We start from the raw sequence: 24,287 nt of genomic DNA, 5'->3' as shown, positions 1-24,287 counted from the left end.
TTATGTCTACCTGATTCTTCTCTCTTTTCTTCTTTACTAGTCTAGCTAACAGTCTATCTATTTTTTAAAAATCTTTTCATAAAAATGGTTCCTAGATTCATTCATTTTTGAAGGGTTTTTTGTCTCTATCTCCTTCAGTTCTGGTCTGATCTTAGTTATTTCTTGTCTTCTGCTAGCTTTAGAATTTGCTTGCTCTTACTTCTCTAGTTCTTTTAATTGTGATGTTCAGGTGTCAATTTCAGATCTTTCCAGCTCTCTGACGTGGGCATTTAGTGCTATGAATTTCTCTGTTAACACTGCTTTAGCTGTGTCCCAGAGATTCTGGTATGTTGTCTCTTTGTTCTCATTGGTTTCAAAGAACTTATTTATTTCTGCCTTAATTTTGTTATTTACCCAATAGTCATTCAGGAGCAGGTTGTTCAATTTCCATGTGGTGGTGTGGTTTTGTGTGAATTTCTTAATCCTGATTTCTAATTTGATTGCACTGTGGTCTGAGAGACTGTTTGTTTGATTTCCATTCTTTTCCATTTCCTGAAGAGTGTTTCACTTCCAATTGTGTGGTCAATTTTAGAATAAGTGCTGTGTGGTGATGAGAAGAATGTGTATTCTGTTGATTTGGGGTGGAGAGTTCTGTAAATGTCTATTAGGTCTGCTTGGTCCAGAGCTGAGTTCAAGGCCTGAATACTTTGTTAATTTCATGTCTTGTTGATTTGTCTGATATTGACAGTGGGGTGTTAAAGTCTCCCACTATTATTGTATTGGAGTCTAAGTCTCTTTCTAGGTCTCTTAGAACTTGCTTTATGAATCTGGTTGCTCCTGTATTGGGTGCATTTATATTTAGTATAGTTAACTCTTCTTGTTGCGTTGATCCCTTTACCATTATGTAATGCCCTTCTTTGTTTTTTTTTGATCTTTGTTAGTTTAAAGTCTGTTTTATCAGAGACTAGAATTGCAACCCCTGCTTTTTTTTTTTTTTTTTTTTCCTTTCCATTTGCTTGGTAAATCTTCTTACATCTGTTTGAGTCTCTGTGTGTCTTTGCACATGAGCTGGGTCTCTTGAATACAGCACACCAATGGGTCTTGACTTTTAATCCAATTTGCCACTCTGTGTCTTTTAATTGGGGCATTTAACCCATTTACATTTAAGGTTTATGTTGTTATGTGTGAATTTGATCCTGTCATTATGAGGCTGGCTGATAATTTTGCACAATAGTTGATACAGTTTCTCCATACTGTCATTACTCTTTTTGTTTTGGTGTGTTTTTGCAGTGGCTGGTACTGGTTTTTCCTTTCAATATTTAATGCTTCCTTCAGGAGCTCTTGTAAGGCAGGCCAGGTAGTGACAAAATCCCTCAGCATTTGCTCTTCTGTAAATGATTTTATTTCTCTTTCACTTTTGAAGCTTAGTTTCAAAAGTGGCTGCATATGAAATTCTGCGTTGAAAATTCTTTTCTTTAAGAATATTGAATATTGGCCCCCACTCTCTTCTGGCTTGTAAGGTTTCTGCAGAGAGATCCACTGTTAGTCTGATGGACTTCCCTTTGTAGGGAACCTGACTTTTCTCTCTGGTTTCCCTGAACATATTTCCCTTCGTTTCCACCTTGGAGAATCCGATGACTATGTGTCTCGGGGTTGCTTTTCTCAAGAATTATCTTAGTGGTGTTCCCTGTAGTTCCTGAATTTGAATGTTGGCCTGTCTTGCTAGTTTGGGGAAGTTCTCCTGAGTAATATCCTGAAGTGTGTTTCCCAACTTGGTTCTGTTTTCCCCTTCACTTTCAGGTACACCAATCAATCATAGGTTTGGTCTTTTCACATAGTCCCATATTTCTTGGAGGCCTTGTTTTTTTCCTTTTCATTCTTTTTTTGTCTAATCTTGTCTTCACACCTTATTTCAGTAAGTTGCTCTTTAATCTCTGATATCCATTCTTCTGCTTTATCGGCTCAGCTATTGATACTTGTGTATGGTTCACGAAGTTCTCGTGCTATGGTTTTCATCTCCATCAGGTCATTTAGGTTTCTCTCTAACCTCGTTATTCTAGTTAGCAGTTCCTGTAACCTTTTATCGAGGTTCTCAGCTTCCTTGCATTGGCTTAAAACACGGTCCTTTAACTCAGAGGAGTTTGCTGTTACCTACCTTCTGAAGCCTACTTCTGTTAATTTGTCAATCTCATTCTCTGTCTGGTTTTGTGCCCTCACTGGAGAGGATTTGCGATCATTTGGAGGAAAAGAAGCATTCTGGTTTTTGGAATTTTCAGCATTTCTGTGCTGGTTTTTTCTCACCCTCATGGATTTATCTACCTTTGATCTTTGAGGCTGATGAACTTTGGATGGGGCTTTTGCATGAGGGTCCTTTATGCTGATGTTGATGTTGTTTCTTTCTGTCTGTTAGTTTTTCTTCTAACAGTCAGGCTTGTCTGCTGCAGGTCTGCTGTAGTTTGCTAGAGGTCCACTCCAGACCCTGTTTGCCTGGGTATCACCAGTTGAGGCTGTAGAAGAGCAAAGATTGTTATCTGCTCCTTCCTCTGGAAGTTTCGTCCCAGAGGGGCACCAACCTGATGCCATCTGGAGCTCTCCTGCATGAGGTGTCTGTCAACCCCTGTTGGGAGATCTCTCCCAGTCAGGAGGCATTGGAGTCAGGGACCCACTTGAGGAGGCAATCTGTCCCTTACCAAAGCTGGTGTGCTCTGCTGGGAGAATCCCTTTTTTTCAGGATCAGCTGCTCTTCAGAGCTGGCAGGCAGGAATGATAAAATCTGCTGAAGCTGCACCCACAGCCTCCCCTTCCCTCAGGTGCTCTGTCCCAGGGAAATGGGGGTTTTGTCTGTAAGTTCATGACTGGGGCTGTTTCCTTACCTTCAGAGATGCCCTGGCCAGTGACAAGGAATCTAGAGAATCAGTCTGGCTGCAGCTGCTTTGCTACACTGTGGTGAATTTGCCCAGTCCACACCTCCCAGCCTCCTTAGCACTGTCAGGGGAAAATTGCATTATAAAGCCTCAATAATGGTGGATGCCCCTCTCCCCACCAAGCTCAATCATCTCTGGTCAACTTCAGACTGCCGTGCTGGCAGTGAGAATTTCAAGCTAGTGATTTTTAGCTTGCTGAGCTCTGTGGGAGTGGGCTCTGCTAAGCAAGACCATTTGGCTCCCTGGCTTCAGCTCCCTTTCCAGGGGAGTGAATGGTTCTGTCTTGCTGCAGTTCCAGGTGCCACTGGGGTAGGAAAAAGACTCCTGTTGCTAGCTTGGTGTCTGCCCAGTCACCCAGTTTTTTGCTTGAAACTCAGGGCCCTGATGATATAGGCACAGGAAGGAATATCCAGATCTGCAGATGGCAAAAACTGTGGGAAAAGTGTAGTAATGTGACTGGGTAGCACAGTCACTCATGGCTTCCCTTGGCTAGGGGAGGAAGGTCCCCCAGCATCATGTATTTCCCAGGTGAAGCGATGCCCCACCCTGCTTCTGCTCACCCTTCATGGGTTGAACGTGCTGCCTAACAAGTCCCAATGAGATGAACTGGGTACCTCAGTTGGAAATGCCAACATCACCCTCCTTCTGTGTTGGTCTCACTGGGAGCTGCACATGGGAACTGTGCCTATTTGGCCACCTTGGCCCCTCTCCTGTTTCAATTCTTTAAGGTGTAAATTTTGATTGTGAACTTTAGATCTTTAATGCAATCATTTACAAAAAAAATTTTCTTAGCACTGGTTTTCTTCATCTCATATTTTTTTTTGCATGTTATGTTTTAATTTTCGTTTTCCCAAGGTATTTTCTAATGTGATTTTTTCTTTCTAATATTTTATAATGTGATTTTTTTGACCCAGTAGTTGCTTAAAAATGTGTTGTTTAATTTCCACATACTTGAGAATTATCAAGTTTTTTCTGCTTTGATATATCTTTTCATTCCATTATGATTGCAAAAGATATTTTGTATGATTTCAATCTTATTAAATTAATTAATATTAGTTTTATGGCCGAATATATTATCTATCCTGAAGATTTCTCCATATGTACTTTGGGAAAATGTGTATTCTTTTGATCTTGGGTGATGTGTTCTGTATATGTTTGTTAGATCCAATTGGTCTATAGTGTTGTTGAAGATCTATATTTTCTTACTGATCATCTTTCTGGTTCTTCTAGCCATTATTGACAATGAAATATTGAAGTCTCCTGCTATTTTTGTAGTACTGTCTCCTTTCAATTCTCTTGATGTTGGCTTCATATATTTAGAAGCTCTGATATGTAGTGCATGTATGCTAATAATTATATATTTCTGGTGAATAGACATTTATCAATACATATTGTCCTTTTTTGTGTCTTGTAATATTTTTGGGGGTAAAATCTATGTGCTTACTATTAGCATAGCTATCATTGCTTTGTTTTGGCCACTATTTGCATGGACTATCTGTTTTCACCTTTTATCCTTCAACCTATTTGTGTTCTTACTTCTAACATGAGTCTATTGTAGACAGTACATATTTAGTTCCTGGTTATTCATTCACTATGCCAATGTAATGTCTTATCATTAAGGTGTTTAATCCATTTAAATTTTAAGTAATTGCTCATAGTCAGGACTTACTATTACAACCATATTATATTTTTTAAAAATTCTTCCTTCTCATACGCACCACGAATTGCAACTGACCTTTTAGAGTATAGGTGACTTTTCTAATGAGATTCAGAAAATAATTTCCAGTTGTCCATTTGGCATTTTTATCCATATGTTCATTTCTCTTGAAGTGATTTAAGTAGGAAAAGAGGATGCTACCTTTTAAATTTGTTTCCATTATTTAACTAGAAGAGTTTGTTCATTAAAATATTATATTCCTCAGACATCTCACTGAACTCAGGTATTATGGTACTCTCTTTTGCAAATGTGAGTCCTCAAAAATTCATTAGTGTACTTTTAATTCAACAGATATTTATTGACTTTTAACCATTACATTCTTGGTATTGTTCAAGGTACTGAGTATATCACAGTGAACAAGACAGAGGAAAGCTTCTGCTCTCATGAAGATAGACAATAAGCATAATAAATCAGTAAGTGATATAGTGTAATAGAATATGTTTATGTGCTGTGCATAAACTAGAGAAGTGTAGGTGGGAATAGCAGTGCCACTTGGAGGTGGTTGATTTGATGGCTTTGGGGTAATAAGGGTTTAGGTACTTTTGCATATATGAGGAAGACAGATTTGGATCACAGTGCAAACAGAGGATCTATGAATGAAATTACCATAATTATATTATGATATACAGATGATATTTGAATTTTCTTTATAATGTAAGAAATATATGTCTATTTTATTTATTTAGTATGATTTCTAGCAACAGATAACTAGCTAAATAAACTACCTTTCTCCTAAGCTCAATGCTAATTGCAAAATAAATTAAAGCCAGAATCCATGTAGTGTAGCGAGGAATTCATGACTATCAGTATCAGAATCTCCTTTCAGAGAGCATCACAAAAGTGTGCTGATAGACATGATGAAGGAAAATAAAAGATTCTTAAGGGAAGCAATATGCTGTTTTTTTGTGATAAGCAACTCCTGTTACTTCTCTTTGATAGATACAGGACAATAATCTAACCCTCAATTTTACCCTGTTTTGAAGAACATGTTTTAAAGTGAGCTTAACTAATACAATATAAAAATTGACTTCTTCAAGTGGCGAGAGCACTCAGAGACGCGACGTGGAGCTGGCGGGTACCGAGCGGGTGCCTGTCTCCTTCCCCTCCCCTCGCCAGGCCTTGCCGTCTTCTCCCAGCCGCTAGACCGGAACTATGTGATCCTGGAAGTTCTAGGGCCTTTGTTGTGTGTGGGATAAACGGTCATGGTGGAGGTTCCAGCTCCCATAACAACAGCCACAGCATCAGGAGCAGGAGAGGCAGCAGCAGCAGCCACAGTGGCCTCGGGCACCCGATCCCCATAGTCACTGCCCCGTCCCCAGTGTCTTATTTATACAATGTATTTTAAATGAGGTAGCAATGCATTATAAGTATTTAATAATTAGCTTATCAATTGTTACATTATATTTGTCTGAAGTTTGAAAACCACTAATTTTAAGCATGTATCATTGATAGATCGTCGAAAACTCTATTATTAATAGAGCATTTATTTTCAGCTAAATTGAAGAGACATAGCAGGGTAAAAAGGCCCAGCACTTAGATTTGATTATTCAATTTAAAAAATGTTACACCATAAATGACTATTAACTAGATTGAATCAGCTGACTCAAGTTGGTATGTCAATCAAATGAATTTTCAAATGTTTAAAAATAATCATATATTCGTACATTGATACTAGAAGATAAAAATATGTTTCAGAGACTGCTAAAAGGAAGGCAAACTTTTGCCCCTACTCTTAGGGTTTTTCAGCTGGATATGGGAATTAAACTGACACGAGACAGGTCAATAGAAGAAATTTATACGTATTTATTCAATACAAGTTTTACATGGCATGGGAGTCTTCATAAATAAGGAAATGAAGACCTAAAGACACAGTTGGAGTTGAAAACTTACATGCTGTATTGGACAAAATGTAGTAAATTGTGCAAATGTAACAAGGCAAAGGGGTTTGAGCTAGAGGAGTTAATTGGATAAAGTTGTGACTAACAAGATAAGGTTGGTTTAACAAAGTTTGTACAAATTTCCCTCAGTCTCAATTTTCTGTCCTTGAAGACAAGGTTTCTTGCCTTCCAGTACAAAGAGGATATCTTTCACATGGGAATTTTGTGTCCTGCTGTTAAGAAACAGAATGAAGGTCAGAGTGAACTTCTTGCACCTGCTGTTTTTCAAATGCCTTTAGCTCAAAATAATTCTTATGCCAAAGAGCATATTTTGGAATGATGTGTTTTAAAATCCTTCACTGCATTAGATTTCAAAGTAAGAAAAGAGCAGAATATAACTCTTAAAAGGATGCTTCTGAATCTTAAGATCTCTGAGAGAAATTAGGAAGTAGGTTTTTCCTGAATGAGGCTGAGGTATTAATCACTTAGATTTTTTTAAACAGCTCATTAATAATCAAGTAATTATATCAGAAAGATAATTATTTGATCCTTAGAAATGTGCCTATATATTTCAGTGTAAAACTAAAAAGTAATGCTTTACTGAATCAACTAATGTTTTAAACAGAAGGCAGTGTTCAAACAAGTGAACTGTATTCATTTACTTTCATTCATCTAAATGAAATTGTATCCTATTTTTCTAAGACTTCACAGCACTCATCCTATTCCAATAACCAGTTTTGCACCACACCTCCTGTGGCAATTAAAACAATAATAATTTGCTTGTTTGTAGATGTTGCACTACAAAATGAGACATTTTAAGGACCAAAGATACATGTTCCTACAAGATTGTTTTGAAGTTTTTACATATAATTTTATTTAATGAAGTGACCGGTTATAACTTCCATGGTTTCCTATAGCCTTTATGTTGTTTTTATTGCATTTTCAAAACCTCAGTTTTATATTTGTCATTTTTTTTTTTTCAGAAATGAATCATGGAACTGTATATTTTCCTGGTCATTTCTTTTTTTATTACATGAATTTTAAAAATCAATAATGCAGCCCTTTAAAAAACATTTACAAAATTTTAAATTTCTGAAGATTATTTTCAGTTGAATTATGTATAACTCACATTTTATCTTTTCCACCATGGAATACTGCTTCAAGTTTCCACAGTACGAGTTTGTTATCTTATCATTTCTCTTTTATCCAAAGATGATTTACCCATTGTCTCCCAGAGAGTGCTCACTCTTTGTCTCCAGATATTTGCACTTAGCATGGTAATAGTCAGGAGGACCTTTACCAATACTTTAGAATATTAATGAAAAGTCTTTTTTTTCCCTCCTAACAAATGAATATTAGATGTGGAAGCTTCACAATATGCTACATTTCTGGTATGATAATTGATTATATTTGTTTGACTGAAGAACGATTCTTCTGGAACATGAGCTTTTTGTTGGTTCAGTTGAAAATAATAGAAAGATCCTCTGGATCTGAGATGCGTTCAAGTGTAATAAGCAACATTTAACAAATGTTACGCTGCTGCCATTTAACAAATGTCTTTGGAAATTAATTGAGCCAGGTTTTAAAATGATAATCCATATCACCATGTGTGAAATAGAATTCAGATCTTGTTTATCCATATTTAAATTGTGTATAAAACTTATGAAAATGTTCAAAGGCTTATCAAATTGAATTATTAATAACTATCTTGAAATTATTGGTGTGAAATAAATCAGTGATTTTTGTTGATATTATATGAATATATGGATAAGCAAACGTAGATGTGAATTCTTAGATGTGAATTCATAATGTGAATTGCCATTGACATGGCAAAATTTTTAAAATGTGCAATTGAAAAATGAAAGTTTATCCTAAATATTTGGGATTATTAAATATAAAATTAAACATGCAAATTGTTAAGGGTTTACCTCACTTACTTTTTAATCATTCCATTCATTTATGTTTTTAAGGATTAGTTTATGTTTATATGTATTTTCAATTATTACACTAAAAATACTTGCTAGTTGTATCTAATTAAAGATTATTGCATATTTAAAGTGTCTACCTGTTTACATGACTTTTGATTTTTTGTTTGTTTGTTTGTTTTTGAGACAGAGTCTCACTCTGTCACCCAGGCTGGAGGACAGTAGCACAATCTTGGCTCACTGCAGTCTCTGCCTCCCGGGTTCAAGCAGTTCCCTGACACAGCCTCCCAAGTAGCTGGGATTACAGGCACCAGCCACCACACCCACCTAATTTTTGTATTTTTAGTAGAGACAGGGTTTCACCATCTTGGCCAGGCTGGTCTCAAACTCCTGACCTTGTGATTCACCCTCTTCAGCCTCCCAAAGTGCTGGGATTATAGGCATGAGCCACCGTGCCTGGCCTTGTTTGTTAAAGGCAATTTTTTAAAATAACCTGAGAAAGAAATTAAGAAATATTTATGTGCTTAGACTTTCGAAAACCTTGTGCATATGTGAATGCATGTGCATGTGTGTGTGTGTATTCTTCCTACCATCAAGATATATTCTTTTTGCTCTTCTTTCCCCTATTAGGTCTGAGATCATATTTTTAAATGTGTACATCATAATATATTTTGCTGTTATTTGGATCAGAGAAAAATCTATTTCATAAAATGTACCACAAACTGACATGTCAAACTTGTTTTAAAAAATCAATTGTGGGATGAGCAATTGTCTTTAATTTGAATTTATCCCGTCTCTTATGACCAGTTTCCAACTTAGAGTTTACCCTCTTAACATCGAGTTACTTGTGTTATTTTCTCAAAGTGATGTAATTATTTTGCTTTTGCCTCATTACCGCAACAAAATGTTAATAGATTCATAAATAAGCAATTTTAGAGGAGCATGAAAACTAACCAAATTTAACAAACACACTGAAGAGATTTGAAGATTTGCATTTTCACGAAGCTATTGAACAACAACAACAACAAAACTAGCAGCACTAATACACAGCAAATTCATCTTTGAACAGTAGAGCTAAATTAATTATTTGTGCCATATTTCTATTAGGATTTTAAGCTGCCTGATTGTCTGTGATCACTAAGTGAAGGTGAAGTCTAGATTAGTAAAACTTATTTCAAAGACTGATGTCAAAACGGAAGCAAATGTTAGGAGTGCGCTACTCTTTCTGTAGGTAAAATAAATAGCACTTGGTTCTTCCTCTTTTTAGTATCAATTTTGCACAAATAAATAAATAAATAAATAAATCCTGTACTCATTTATGGCAATAACTTAATGTTCCAATATGTTTAATTTAACATCCTTTAAATTTAGACATTATTAGCTAATGGCAGTTTTCAAAGTACCACCAGTTCTAACTCCTGACCCTTATGTCAGTTACTAATGAGTCACTTGTGATTTACATTAAGATTTGGAAACAAGTTCAAAATATTTTTTTAAAAACAGATAATTTTCCAGTAATGTTGGGAATCAGTAATACTAAAAACATTTCAGACATCCAAGGGAATATTCTATATAATTGCCAGGTACAGTTATGTAGATTCTATGTGTTAGTTACTTATTGAAGAATTGTCAAGTTGTAAGAGGAAAGGACAGAAAGGTATCATTTTGAAATTTAATAGGAACTTCTGAGAGCTAGAGACAACACTACTCTTTTAAAATTGTAAAATACGACCTGCTGTATCTTGTAGAATGTAATCTTTTCAATTTGTATACCTTAAATAAACCATTGAATGCACTTCGGAAATCAGAACTTTTGGAAGACTCATTGCATTTAACATTAGTTGAGCTCAGTATTGGACCTGGAGTAATTATATTTAGTTGGGACTATTTATTATGAATGAAGGTGCCCCAACATTGCAGCTTATAGAGCTCATAAACACAAGTCTCTTTTAGCAACATTTTTTCTTCAATGCCATGAGATTCATAGCTCTAATTTTAACAGTCCTATGATCCAACTTGTCTTCATTGTAAATAAAAGCAAAATTTTGTATTAAGAAGGCTGTACCAAACAACAATCAATTCTTATTAAATAGAAAATATGTGATTCCTTTATTCACACATGCATATAATATGAAAAAAGTATTTTTACTGATTTTATTTTAATCCTTATAGTACCATTGCAATTGTCGTAGTTTTTCTTCAGAACAGCATCACGCTAGTATGATCAAATTATCCACAGATAATTTCATATCTGTGAAGCTCTCCCATCCCACATTTTTTCATTATATTATACTATGGCCATCTCTGTGTTAATAATGTCATAACTAGATCATATGTATCATTTATCAAAAGTGAGCAGGAACATCTCCTGAATGCAAAATAATTCTAGTAATAGCAACTAACTAAAGTGAATTAAAAGTGAACTGAATAAACTGTGTAGGTAATGAATGTAGTGGCTTGAAAACATAAAATTTTATATATATATATATATATATATATATATATATATATATATATCCAAAGACAGTTCATCAATTTTGCCAAGTGAATCTATTCATGTTTCAGAATTAGTCTCTTATTTTTAAGATAACCCTATGACTTTTGATTGTTATAGGACTTAATTATTCAATAGATAACAAATTGTAATCATGATTTCTCTGATCAATACAATGTATTTTTGATCTACAAAGAGAGTATACGGGCAATAAAAATCCCAGAAATGTTGTCCATAATGATTTTAAATGCCTTAGAATGATTAATATTATAAATTTAAAAAGATATTTTTGTGTAGATTTATTTTTGATTTTTAAGAAAAATAATGATTTCAGTTTGTGAGTTTTTATTTTATAGATTCACTGGAAGTTGTCTTGTTTAATGGTCCTTTAGTGAGTGTCAGGGTAAGAGATGTGATTAAATATAATATTGTGGCAAAAAGAGATGTCTATAGAATAAAAATTATGAAATAATCATATTCTAAAATTGTTCTAATTAGAGTACAGTCTGACACATTAGAATTTCATTTCTCTAATATGGTCATTCATATTAAAATGCCAAAAAAAGAGTCTATTATAAACATATTTAGAAAACTTAATCAGCATTCCCAGTTTTGTCTCATACATACATATAAATATATATGTTTCTGAAATTGTCAAAGAACCATGTCTTAATCTGTTCAGGTTGCTATAACAAATTGCTATTAACTAGGTGGCTTATAAACAACATAAACGACATAACAACATAATAAGAAATTCTTATTTCTCAGAGTTCTGGAGGCTGAGAAGTCCTAGTTCAAGCTATAGGCAAATTCACTGTCTGGTGGAGGCTTACTTCCTTGTTCATAGACAAGGAGGCATCTTTTCACTGTGTACTCACATGGCAGAAGGAATAAGAGGTCTTTGAAGTCACTTATACAAGGGCACTAATCTGATTCGTGAGGGATCTGCCCTCATGACCTAAGCACCTCCCAAAGGCCAAATTCTATATGCCATCATGTTAGTAATTATGTTTTAACATATTAATTTTAGGGTGACCAGAAACATTCACTCTACCATAGACCATATGGCTTAAATAATCTGAATCTTACTTCAGACTTACTAAAACAGAACAGAATATTTGAATTTTGAAACCTAGGAACTTGTGATGGCAGCCATGGCTGTCTGGAGTGGCCACTGCCATGACACCAGCTGCAGTGGGGGAGGTGTGACCAGGGTTGCATGCTCCGTGGAGCCTGTGGGAACCAGGAGCAGGTGGGAGCCCCGTCCCCTTCTGAGTTAGAGGAGTGAGAGCCTCACCCTCTGAGGTGCAGTTTCAGGGGTCCAGCTGGGATTCCTGCTCCCAGCATCCTGTGCTCTTGGGGACCTGGGAAGCCCTCCTGCCCCAGCAGGCTTTAAAGTGCCTGCTCCTGCTGCTTGGCCTCTCAGCTCTCCAGCTGCCCACTCCAATTTTGGAGCAGAGTTGAGGTCAAGCCTAGGCACTGTGGCAACCTGGTGGGATGTGTGTGAGCATTTGGTGGTGCTGACATGCCCACGGCTGCCTCAGCCCCCTCCAGATTTTGACCACTCACATACAAGGGAGGAAAGCAGAGGGGGTGCTGAGGTCAGCTGGGCATGGGCCTGAAGATGCCCTTTGGCATGAACAGCCTGGGTGCCATGGACGACATGATTGATAGTGGGCACCAGGGTTGACATGATTGATAGCATCAGGAGGCATACGGGCTTCTGCTCAGAAAGGGGCAGGTCCCTGGTGAAGTCCCACTTTTCTGTCAAAGAAGGCCTGAAGCCTGGGGGCCTGTTGGCCAGTTCCTCAGACCAGAGTGAGAATATGTGCTTTTTCTGGCCTGCCCATGGCTTCCCATCGACCAATCAGCATGGACTTGCTCCTGTCTCAAGCCCGTAAAAACCCCAGGACTCAGTCAGAATTGGGCAAACGACAGGATGACCTAACTGCTGATAGGAGCTACCCACTCTGGGTCTTCTGAGAGCTGCACTGTCACTCAACAAAGTATCTCTTCACCTTACTCACTCTCCAGTTGTCTGTATACCTCATTCTTCCTGGACACAGGACTCAGGACCCACCAAATGGCAGGACTGAAAGAGCTGTGACACAAACAGGACTGAAACACCACCCTCCCACCCCAACTTGCCACGTTGCGGGTGACGAGAAGGAGAAAAGAGAGAAGAGAAGAGCTGTGCCCCTCAGGGAGCCTGGACCTAGCAGCTCCCTGAGCCAGGACTGTGACACCCTCTTTGGGGCTCTGTGGTTCCTGGCATCTCCAAGCTTCCAGGCACCAGCACGTTCCCTGGTGCCCAATTGACTTGCAGTATACTTGGTTCAGCTGCAGCCTTGCAGGGATCCAGCACCCATGCTGGCACCTGCAGCTGCGCACCTCACCACAGCCAGCGTACCTGGTTATGCGCAGTGGCCGGAACCTGTGCTTGCTCACCCACACACCCCTCTCCTCCCTGCATCTGACTTGCCCTTGGCAGGCATGGGATCTGGGCTGGTAGCGAGACCCGAGCGCAGCATGCCAAGCTGAGTGGGTGGAATAAGCCCAGTGGGCCCTAGCAAAACTCGAGCAAAGGCACCATCAGCCACAGAGGTTTCTGTCTGGTGAAGCAACACTCCAAGGATCTTGTGACATTTGCATGATTAACAAATTAGGTGATTTCTACGTAGCTGATGTTTTGAAAACCACTTGATAGCTACTGGTTGCAGTAGCTAGCTATCGATTTTATCCAAATTTGTATGCCCTTATCTAATTCCCAAATGTTATGAAAGGCAACAAAAGTAGTGTTACAAAAAGTCCAAATAATATATTGGAGGTAAATATATAAGATTGATTTATGGGTTTTAGAGTTGGAGACTATTATCTTTCTACCAGTGTCTATTCCCATCCTTAATTTAGAAATAATTAAAAAGTATATGTATATACCTTTTTAAGAAAAATGAAAAGGACAGTGCCATATCAATTTACTCCTGGGACCATAGCATAATGATCTTTTAAAAAAAAATTCTTTAACTTGTCAGTCACTTTGAGGTTATTTTTAATACTGTGTGTGTGTATGTGTGTATGTGCATGTGGAGTATGTGGGTGTGGTAGACAGTATGTAGCGATATTTTTGTTTGTATGGAAAATAAGTAGAGGAGAGTCTGCTTTTAGAAGAAATACACCTCTGTAGAGAGATCCACAAGTAAAAGACTACAGCAACACTACAGATATTAGTTGATTACAATTCCTCGCCACAACTGCACCCGCAACTATATTTACCACAACGTTGCTTGCTACTCTCTTCCACACTGGTGAATATTATTACTGGAAGATGCAACTATTTTAATTTATTATTTGATTATCTATGATGATTATAGAACTTCAGTTTTTTTTTTTTTTTTAATGTAAGAAAAGTTCAAAGGAAACATTGGTCTATTCATCTCATATTAATTTCCAGGAAGTGACACATATTACATAAGTAGCAATTGTTTTTCATGTGCTAATGAATACCAGGTAAAAAAGATGAAGTAAACATGTTTCATATACACAAGAATGGGTCTAAAACAAACATGCTACCACTATCCATAAACTCAACACACTAAAGAAATTGCTGGCATACTAGCCGATGTGTGCATTCTCCAATTTTATTAGGAATACATTCTAGTAATTATTATTTTAAAACTGATATTTATTCACCCTCACAACTTTTTGTTGCATTTTTTACTAACATTAAACAAGAAATATTTTGATCCAAGTGTTTATGTAATTAATGACAGTGCCAGGTTTTTCCTCTTTCGTTGTATGCTACAAAATTATTCCAACATCTAATCCAAGTCAGAAACCATCTGTTGCTTGAATGACATTTGGTTTGTTTAAAATGTATCAATTAAACAGACATATTGTGCAACTACAGCAAAGGGAGAATTATTTTGCAAATATAAAGGAGTGACACCAGAGACAAAGCAGTGTTCAAACCAAACTTGTGGCTTATTTTATGGAAACATATTTTCAAATAACAACTAGAAAAACTTAACTATTGACTAATATTCTTAAAAATAAAATGATTATTTGGATCATATGAGATCCATGATTCCATCATTTCCCAAGCCTATTTCATCACTGACGATGGAGTAAGTAGTATAGGTTTGATCTTGTTAATTATGCTAGTAGACTACAGGGACAAAAAAGAAAAGGGTTGATAGGATAGTAAAAGCTCTGAAAACCATAACAAATTAGGATGGGAATTATAGCCTGGAATAGGAAGACTTATACATGAGTCTTAACTATCTTCAAACACAGGAGGGCTTGTCATACAGAAGAACAATCACACATATTTTCTGTAGCTAAAGGCAGAGCTAAAGAAAATTGGTGGGAATTTCTCCTTCTGTCAATGTTTTCTTTTCTAGCAGCTACCAACCCTCCTAATACACATTGTGAGCTGGAGAAGCAGATATCCAAGGTTGTTAAAGTTAAAAATAAAAGCACAGTATGGTAGATATGATTCTGAAAACAAACTTTGTGATAAATACTTCAGGGATTTTCATGCCTTTATTCCCCCACTTACTTCCTGATATGAGGTTCTTTTAGGATAGCTGAGGCTATCAGATAACTATTGGATAGTCAAGGTGCTTTGGTAATTCATAAGTTTAAATGTAAGTCACTAAATATGGATGTGGTTAGTACCAAAAACAATGTAGATATTTCTACTAATTTTTTTTGACTGATAATTAGGCTTTTCATTGAAACCGTTGTCTATTTTAGTTTTAATATTTGGTTTTAGTATAACTTAATGGCTTTTTTGACACATGCCAGTTTCAAAGCATGTTAAGTTTCAATTCTGTCATATTTTAAATGTTAGTCAAAGAATTGTAGTTTCTCAAACATTCACAATATTGCTATTTCATTTTCAAAGTTCACACAACTGTGGTAATAGCCAATTTAACAATTTATAAGCAATAATATTCCTGAAAGAAGAAGCATCATCTTGCATATCTACAAATAGATTATTTCCATTCTGATTGAGCTGAAATGAGTTATGATTCAAGGAAAGAAGGAAAGTTGCCTGCTTATAATGCCATGTAGTCTTCTAATCAACAAAACATATGTCTGGCTCAGCCCCCCCCCCCCCCCCCCCCCCCCCCCGCCAAACACAAAACATATACCATGAAAAATGTAATGGCAGAATAATCAGAGCTAGGAGATCACCTGACTCAATGTATTTTATGAAGCTACAATGTAACTTCATAAAAAGCCTCCAACACATGCTAGTGATGTGTTATGGTACTTAAAAAAAAATAGCCATGAAGGGTAAAAACCCCAGAAACATGAGAAATGAGACTATTCAAATTTTATGAAATGGAGCAGTGAGGCCGAGAGCAGTGGCTCACGCCTATAATCCCAGCACTTTGGGAAGCTGAGGCGGGCAGATCACAAGGTCAGGAGGTCAAGACCAGCCTGGCCAATAGGGTGAAACCCCGTCTCTACTAAAAGTACAAAAATTAGCCGGGCTTGGTGGCGGGTGCCTGTAGTCCCAACTACTCGGGAGGTTAAGGCAGGAGAGTCACTTGAACCCCAGAGGCAGAGATTGCAGTAGGCTGAGATCACACCACTGTACTCCAGCCTGGGCGACAGAGCGAGAGTCCATCTCGAGAAAAGAAAAAAAAAGAAAAGAGAAGAGAAGAGAAGAGAAGAGAAGAGAAGAGAAGAGAAGAGAAGAGAAGAGAAGAGAAGAGGCAGTGAAAACCCGATTACGCTAACAGGTCAACTGATCCATCCTGCAAAATGACTTGAATTGGTAAAGTAGAAAGTTTTATGACTGCAAATTTCAGGGCCAAGCAGTAAAGGCCTGCTACCAAATAAAAAGGCCTGATACATCATCTGTGAGTTTTTACACTGGGAATTATGATCTTCACATGGGATATGTATGCTGGCCATATAATGCATGTGAAAATCTTTAGTTTCTAACCAGCTATTTGCACATTTCACTTTACGATATATTTAGTAATTATAAATCATTTGTCTAAGAGACAGTACCTATGGAAAAAAAAGCAGAAATCCTCTGACATCCAGAATGAAGTTGTTTACTATTATAAAATGTGGGGACTTGGAATCTTAAAGTATTCTTAATAGTTTGAAATTCAAAATGTTTTATACATAGGCCGGGCGCGGTGGCTCAAGCCTGTAATCCCAGCACTTTGGGAGGCCGAGACGGGCGGATCACGAGGTCAGGAGATCGAGACCATCCTGGCTAACACGGTGAAACCCCGTCTCTACTAAAAACTACAAAAAACTAGCTGGGCGAGGTGGCGGCACCTGTAATCCCAGCTACCCGGGAGGCTGAGGCAGGAGAATGGTGTGAACCCGGGGGGCGGAGCTTGCAGTGAGCTGAGATCCGGCCACTGCACTCCAGCCTGGGTGACAGAGCGAGACTCCGTCTCAAAAAAAAAAAAAAAAAAAAAGTTTTATACATAAATCAAAAACAAACGTGCATATGGTAATCCTTAGAAAGTAATGAAACCCTACATATGATTACTCTTTCTAATCAGAGTTACTGGTGATGACAGTGAATCTAAAGGAAGATTGGGTTAGAGTGTATTAGATTTGAACTCATGGTGTGTGCAAGGTTGTATAATAGGTAATTCTAATGAGCCTTCTCTAATATGATACTCAAGTATTCTATAATTAGAATCACTGGGTCGCCTATCTTCATGCAGCTTCTTTGGTGCCACATTAACCTGTCCAAAATGCCACTTGCATCATGTTATGAAATGTAAAAACATTTACCTGATAATTAGTATGAAATGATGCCTTCATGAGGTTTAATGGGCACAAGAATGTTAGGGATTTGGTATTTAGTCTGTAAATGATTTATGTGAGTGACACCAATATAATGTCTGGGTATTGTGTTCTGGAATTCTGATTCATTTGAGCTAAAAATGAGGTGTGTAGATTTTAGGGAGAGGCATCCTGTGTTATTTCTCTCTGCTACTGGCAGAAAGTAACTAGCTATTCAGGGCAAATATTTATTCATGAAAATGCCAAGATTTATTTCCATCCCATAAAGTCACTATTCCAGTCAGTAGATTTGTTTTAATTTCTGTGTCACAGCTTCTCTGCAGGACTACAGACAGAAATTTGTCATGAACAAATTATAACATGAATATTAATGTAGTAGCCCTTTTATACTGTACAATAATTATCTTTAACCAGATTTTCCATATTGACAAAATTAGCCTTCCAGATCAGAGGTCTTCAAACCATGGCTTTTAGAGCCAAATGATGAAGAAGTTCAAGCAAAATATTATAGGTAATAATACATAAAAGTATCTAAATTTTAAATTTTAATGTTCATAAGTACAGTTTTATTGGAACACAGGCAGGTCCATTCAGTTTCATATTGTCTATGACTGTTTTTACACTAAAAAATTAGGGTTAAATTATTGAGACAGAGACTGTATCATACTGCCCACAAAGCCTAAAATATTTACTATCTAATTCTTTACAGAAAAAGTTTGCTGACCCTTCAATTTACTGGTTATAAGAGGGGTCCTGGCCGGGCGCGGTGGCTCAAGCCTGTAATCCCAGCACTTTGGGAGGCCGAGACGGGCGGATCACGAGGTCAGGAGATCGAGACCATCCTGGCTAACACGGTGAAACCCCGTCTCTACTAAAAAATACAAAAAAAAAAACTAGCCGGGCGAGGTGGCGGGCGCCTGTAGTCCCAGCTACTCAGGAGGCTGAGGCAGGAGAATGGTGTAAACCTGGGAGGCGGAGCTTGCAGTGAGCTGAGATCCGGCCACTGCACTCCAGCCTGGGTGACAGAGCGAGACTCCGTCTCAAAAAAAAAAAAAAAAAAAAAAAAAAAGAGGGGTCCTAGAGGATGATTAGTTTATTTTTCTTAAAGCTGTAGTTAAATGTTGTGATTTTTTAAAAATTATACTTTAAGGCCGGGCGCGGTGGCTCAAGCCTGTAATCCCAGCACTTTGGGAGGCCGAGACGGGCGGATCACGAGGTCAGGAGATCGAAACCATCCTGGCTAACACGGTGAAACCCCGTCTCTACTAAAAATACAAAAAAAAAAAAAACTAGCCGGGCGAGGTGGCGGCGCCTGTAGTCCCAGCTACTCAGGAGGCTGAGGCAGGAGAATGGCGTGAACCCGGGAGGCAGAGCTTGCAGTGAGCTGAGATCTGGCCACTGCGCTCCAGTCTGGGTGACAGAGCGAGACTCCGTCTAAAAAAAAAAAAAAAAAAAATTATACTTTAATTTCTGGGATACATGTGCAGAACATGCAGGTTTTTTACATTTGTGTACACATGCCATGGTGGTTTGCTGCATCCATCAACCTGTCATCTACATTAGGTATTTCTCTTAATGCTATCCCTCCCCTATCTCCCCACCCTCCAATAGGCCCCAGTGTGTGATGTTCACCTCCCTGTGTCCATGTGTTCCCATCATTCATCTCCCAATTAAGAGTGAGAACATGCGGTGTTTGGTTTTCTGTTCCTGTGTTAGTTTGCTAAGAATGATGGTTTCCAGCTTCATCCATGTCCTTACAAAGGACATGAACTCATCCTTTTTTATGGTTGCATAGTATTCCATGTTGCATATGTGCCACATTTTCTTCATCCAGTCTATCACTGATGGGCATTTGGGTTGGTTCCAAGTTTTTGCTATTGTGAACAGTACTGCAATAAACATGTGTGCACGTGTCTTTATAGTAGAATGATTTATAATCCTTTGGCTATATACCCAGTAAAGGGATTAGTTGGTCAAATGGTATTTCTGGTTCTAGATCTTTGAGGAATTGCCACACTGTCTTCCACAATGATTGAACTAATTTACACTCTCACCAACAGTGTAAAAGTGTTCATATTTCTCCACATCCTCTCCAGTATCTGTTGTTTCCTGACTTTTTAATGATCACCGTTCTAACTGGTGTGAGATGGTACCTCACTGTGATTTTTGCTTGCATTTCTCTAATGACCATTGATGATGAGCTTCTTTTCATGTTTGTTGGATGCATAAATGTCTTCTTTTGTGAAATGTCTGTTCATATCCCTCTTCCACTTTTTGATGAGGTTGTTTGTTTTTTTCTTGTAAATTTGTTTAAGTTCTTTGTAGACTCTGGCTATTAGCCCTTTGTCAGATGGATAGATTGCAAATATTTTCTCCCATTCTGTAGGTTGCCTGTTCACTCTGATGATAGTTTCTTTAAATGTTGTATTATATGTATATATATATTTATATATATAAAATGAACTTCTACATAGATCCAACAAGCTATTGACAATGTTTTAGTTTATTTACAAGAATGCAAATGTAACCACCCAGTGGGGGTTCACCTTGCCTGCTGCGTAGACAGAGCCGATTTATCAATACGGGGGATTGCAATAGAGAAGGAGTAATTCACACAGAGTTGGCTGTGTGGGAGTCCAGAGTTTTATTATTACTCAAATAAGTCTCCCTGAGCATTTGGGGAGCAGAGTTTTTAAGGACAACTTGGTGGGTGGGGGGAAGCCAGTGATCCAGGAGTGCTGATTGCTCAGGTGCAAAATCATAGAGATTCAAAGCTGTCTTCTTGGGCTGAGTCAGTTCCTGGGTGGGGCCACAAGATCAGATGAGCCGGTTTATCAATCTAGGTGGTGCCAGCTGGTCCATCAAGTGCAGGATCTGCAAAATATCTCAAGCACTGATCCTAGGAGCAGTTTAGAGAGGGTCAGAATCTTGTAGCCTCCAGCTGCATGACTCCTAAACCATAATTTCTAATCTTGTCACTAATGTTAATCTTACAAAGGCAATCTAGTCCCCAGGAAAGAAGGAGGTCAGCTTTGGGAAAGGGCTGTTAGTGTATTTGTTTTAAACTATAAACTAAGTTTCTCTCAAAGTTAGTTCAGCCTATTCCCAGGAATGGACAAGGACAGCTTGGAGGCTAGAAGCAAGGTGGAGGTGGCTAGGTTAGATACCTTTCACTGTCTCAGTCATAATTTTGGAAAGGCGGTTTCACACGGGCTTATTTAGTACTCTGAGACTTTAGAGTTGAAGCAGCTAAACTTTTTGTAAACTTTTATGAAACTCTGCTTTTGAAGAATATAGCATTGATGATTATTTCAGTAGCTCCATACTAAATATCTTTAGTACTAATAAATAATAGATGACTGACAGGCTAGGTAATCCATGTATTTTAATGTCCTGTAATTCAGGGTAACATTCGGATTATGTCTGTATAGAGGTGATCAGAAGACGACCTGAAGCTTTTATTTTCCTCTTTACACTGTGGGTTCTAGATACAAAGACAAACAGTAAAAGGGATATTGACCAGGGAAAAGCATACAAAAAGATATTTCAATTGCATTATTTACCTGATAAATGCTTTAAATCTTAGAAGGTACAGTGTGGTTAATCAGATAATACAGCCAATCTCACTCCTCACAGCTTCCACACAACCTAACACTCATCCCCCAATAAACTAAAACCAAGGCTGGGTGAGGTGGCTCATGCTTGTAATCCTAGCACTTTTGGAGGTCTAGGTGGGTGGATTGCTTGAGCTCAAGGGTCGAGACCAGCCTGGGCAACATGGAGAAACCCCATCTCTACCAAAAATACAAAAAATTAACTTGGCATGGTGGTGCGCACCTGTGGTTCCAGTTACTTGGGAGGCTAAGATGGGAGGGTCGCTTGAGCCTGGGAGGTGGAGGTTGCAGTGAGCCAAGATTGTGCCGTTGCATTCCAACCTGGATGACAGAATGAGACCCTGTCTCAAAAAAACAAAACAAAACAAAACCAACAACAACAAAAACCTCTGCCTTCTGAACTCCTCAATATTACTCAGTTCCAGCAAGCTTTTCTTTTATTCTGTTTATTTTCTGCTCGTACTAATTCTGCTAACAGTTACCTTAACCAACACCACCCGTGACTCCCTCTGAGAGGCCCAAAAGAATTATGTCTGGCTGTTACACTTACATGTAGAAAATCAGCAGACTATTTCTCATTAGAAGGAGTAATTTTATGATCATAAGCATATTCCATAAGATATATTATATGACATATTACATGCATTCGTCATTTTCTCATATTTTATTAAGACTTTAATGTAAAAAATAATGGCTAAAAATTAAAGAAGATTCAAGTGAGCTACTTAAATATATGCATCTATTATATTTTCGTATATCTTCCAATAAGTTTGAAGTATGATATTCAAATCTTTTCATAGCTCCATCTGAAGAAATGGCTGACTGTTAGACCTGAATTTGTGAAAACATACGCATTCTGTTATGAAAATGCCTAGGACCTAAATTATTGTGATCTTTGATGTATGTAAATCTCTTAAATAAATTATACCTAATTTGAAGCTTTCATGCTGTCAGTAGTTTAGTGCTTTGGTTGATCTATTGTTACATAGCAAACCATCAGTAATCTTCAGGGACATAAAAATCAATAGTCCGTCTTAATTTTTAGGTCAGGAATTTAGGTAGTGTACAGCAGATATAGCTGTTTCTGCTCCATAGTGACTGCTGCCTTAAGTAGGGGGTGCTCAAATGTCTGAGGATGGTTAGGATGACTCCAATAAGGCCACCAGCTGGAATGTTCATAATGGGTTCTTCATGTACATAGCTGGTGCCTGAACTTGAGTGGCTGGAACAGCTGGGCCTCTCTAGGCATTGTAGTCTCTTTTTATACAGTCTTTCCATGCAGTTAGCTTGACCTTCCCCACGGTATGGCATGATCCCAGTACTCAAACTACTTTCAATGCAGCCGTTATTTTCCGTGGTGAGTTTTCCAAGGGTGCAAAGCAGAAGGTACAAGGTTTGATTACAGAGTCTGTGCAGATTCAATGTGGTCTCAGGCTACATGAAAGTCTGAATATCAAGAGGTGATGTCCATTGGGGAGCCTATTTTTGGAGACTACTACATATAGCATAGAAATGCTGCAAACAAAAATGCTGCTACAAGATCTGGTGAAGATGTTACAAACTTCTTTCAAAAACCAAATGCCTCCTCTTTATATTTTTACTTGTATATATATTTTTATATTCTGCTAGGAATACCATTTATGATGATAACTATAGTCTATTTTTATAATTACCATTAACTGTTATCCATATTATGTAATTATTTTTTTCTTAGAAAGTAAAATCAATATAAATACATTACGATTCAAAATTTTGTCCCTAAGATTCTTCTAAAAGATGATGTACTTTTAGTTTTCTAAGCCTACACGATTGAATAAATTTGTGTTATTATTTACAGTTTCAGCCCACTAGCAACTTACAGATACAGCAAAAAAGTATGGTTATGTTTATCCACACTTATTATTCAAAAAATAAGTTATTGCCAAATAATACTTAAATAAATACATGTTGAAATGATGATTAGAATTTCTGGTTTGCTCAAATATGCTAAAAAGTTGACTTTCTCTTGCTTTAGAGCAAGTTGACTTTCATTCTGCATCTAGCCATGCCTTGTTTCGAAATATAATGGAAGCAACACTGCCTTCAGGTGAAGGTTTGAACACAGAAATGCTTATTCACAAAAGCCTGAAATTGTTCACAACTCAAGATAATGTTAATGTGTCTTCACCAGTTAGCCAAAATAATGCATTTTCTAAATTGCAGGCATTAAGCAATTATTCAGATCATATCTGAAACCCTGTCATTTTCGTTCTCCCTTTCAGTCCCAGCGGCGTGTCACATTTCACCTGCCAGAAGGCTCTCAGGAAAGCGGCAGTGATGGTGGACTGGAGGACCATGATGCAGGCAGCCTTACCAGCACATCCCATGGCCTTCCCCTTGGCTATCCTCAGGAGGAGTACTTTGATCATGTCACACCCAGCAATCGCACTGAAGGGGATGGCAACTCCGATCCTGAATCTAGTAAGTGATACCTCTCTGGTTCCTCAATATAAACGGGTTTACTGTGTTTACAAGTCAAGCTATCATAGTCATAATAACATGGGCTAATTCATTATGTTATTGTGCATAGTGACACATTTTTGAAAGGTAAACATACAGAATTAGATGGATGGCATGTATGCAGCAGTTGATAATATTTTTAATGTATGATCATAACTACTGTGAATGAAATTTATTATAGTGACTTTGTTAAGGTATAGATAGAATTTTCCATTTATGTACACCTGTATATTTATTTGTATATAAACAGCCAGTTTATTTTATTTTATTCATTTATTTGTGAAGGTGTAAATTTTTTCTGATACATAAAAATTATTTTCTAGATTTTATTTTTATTTTTAGTGGAGAGAAAAACCATTGACAGTTATTTTCTTTCTGAGGAAATAAGAGATCCTGACTCCAGTGTAGGAGAGTACATCTGAGGATTTCAGTAATATACTGAAATCACACACCTGTGCCATGTTACTGT

General features: G+C 37.6%; 1 protein-coding gene across 1 annotated transcript in view; it reads left to right on the top strand.

Annotated features, from left to right (window-relative positions):
• PCDH11X (protocadherin 11 X-linked) overlaps window positions 1–23,787 on the top strand; it is a 590,430-nt gene extending 566,643 nt beyond the window's left edge. Inside the window, exon 8 of the mRNA XM_030933938.1 lies at window positions 23,581–23,787. Coding sequence (XP_030789798.1) covers window positions 23,581–23,787 — 207 coding nt within the window. The remainder of the gene's footprint in view (window positions 1–23,580) is intronic.
• The last annotated feature ends 500 nt before the right edge of the window (window positions 23,788–24,287 follow it).

This window comes from Rhinopithecus roxellana, chromosome 7, assembly GCF_007565055.1.
Source record: "Rhinopithecus roxellana isolate Shanxi Qingling chromosome 7, ASM756505v1, whole genome shotgun sequence".
NCBI classification, from domain to species: domain Eukaryota; kingdom Metazoa; phylum Chordata; class Mammalia; order Primates; family Cercopithecidae; genus Rhinopithecus; species Rhinopithecus roxellana.
Note: the sequence above shows the minus strand (reverse complement) of the source record. Positions and strands in the feature narration are given on the sequence as shown.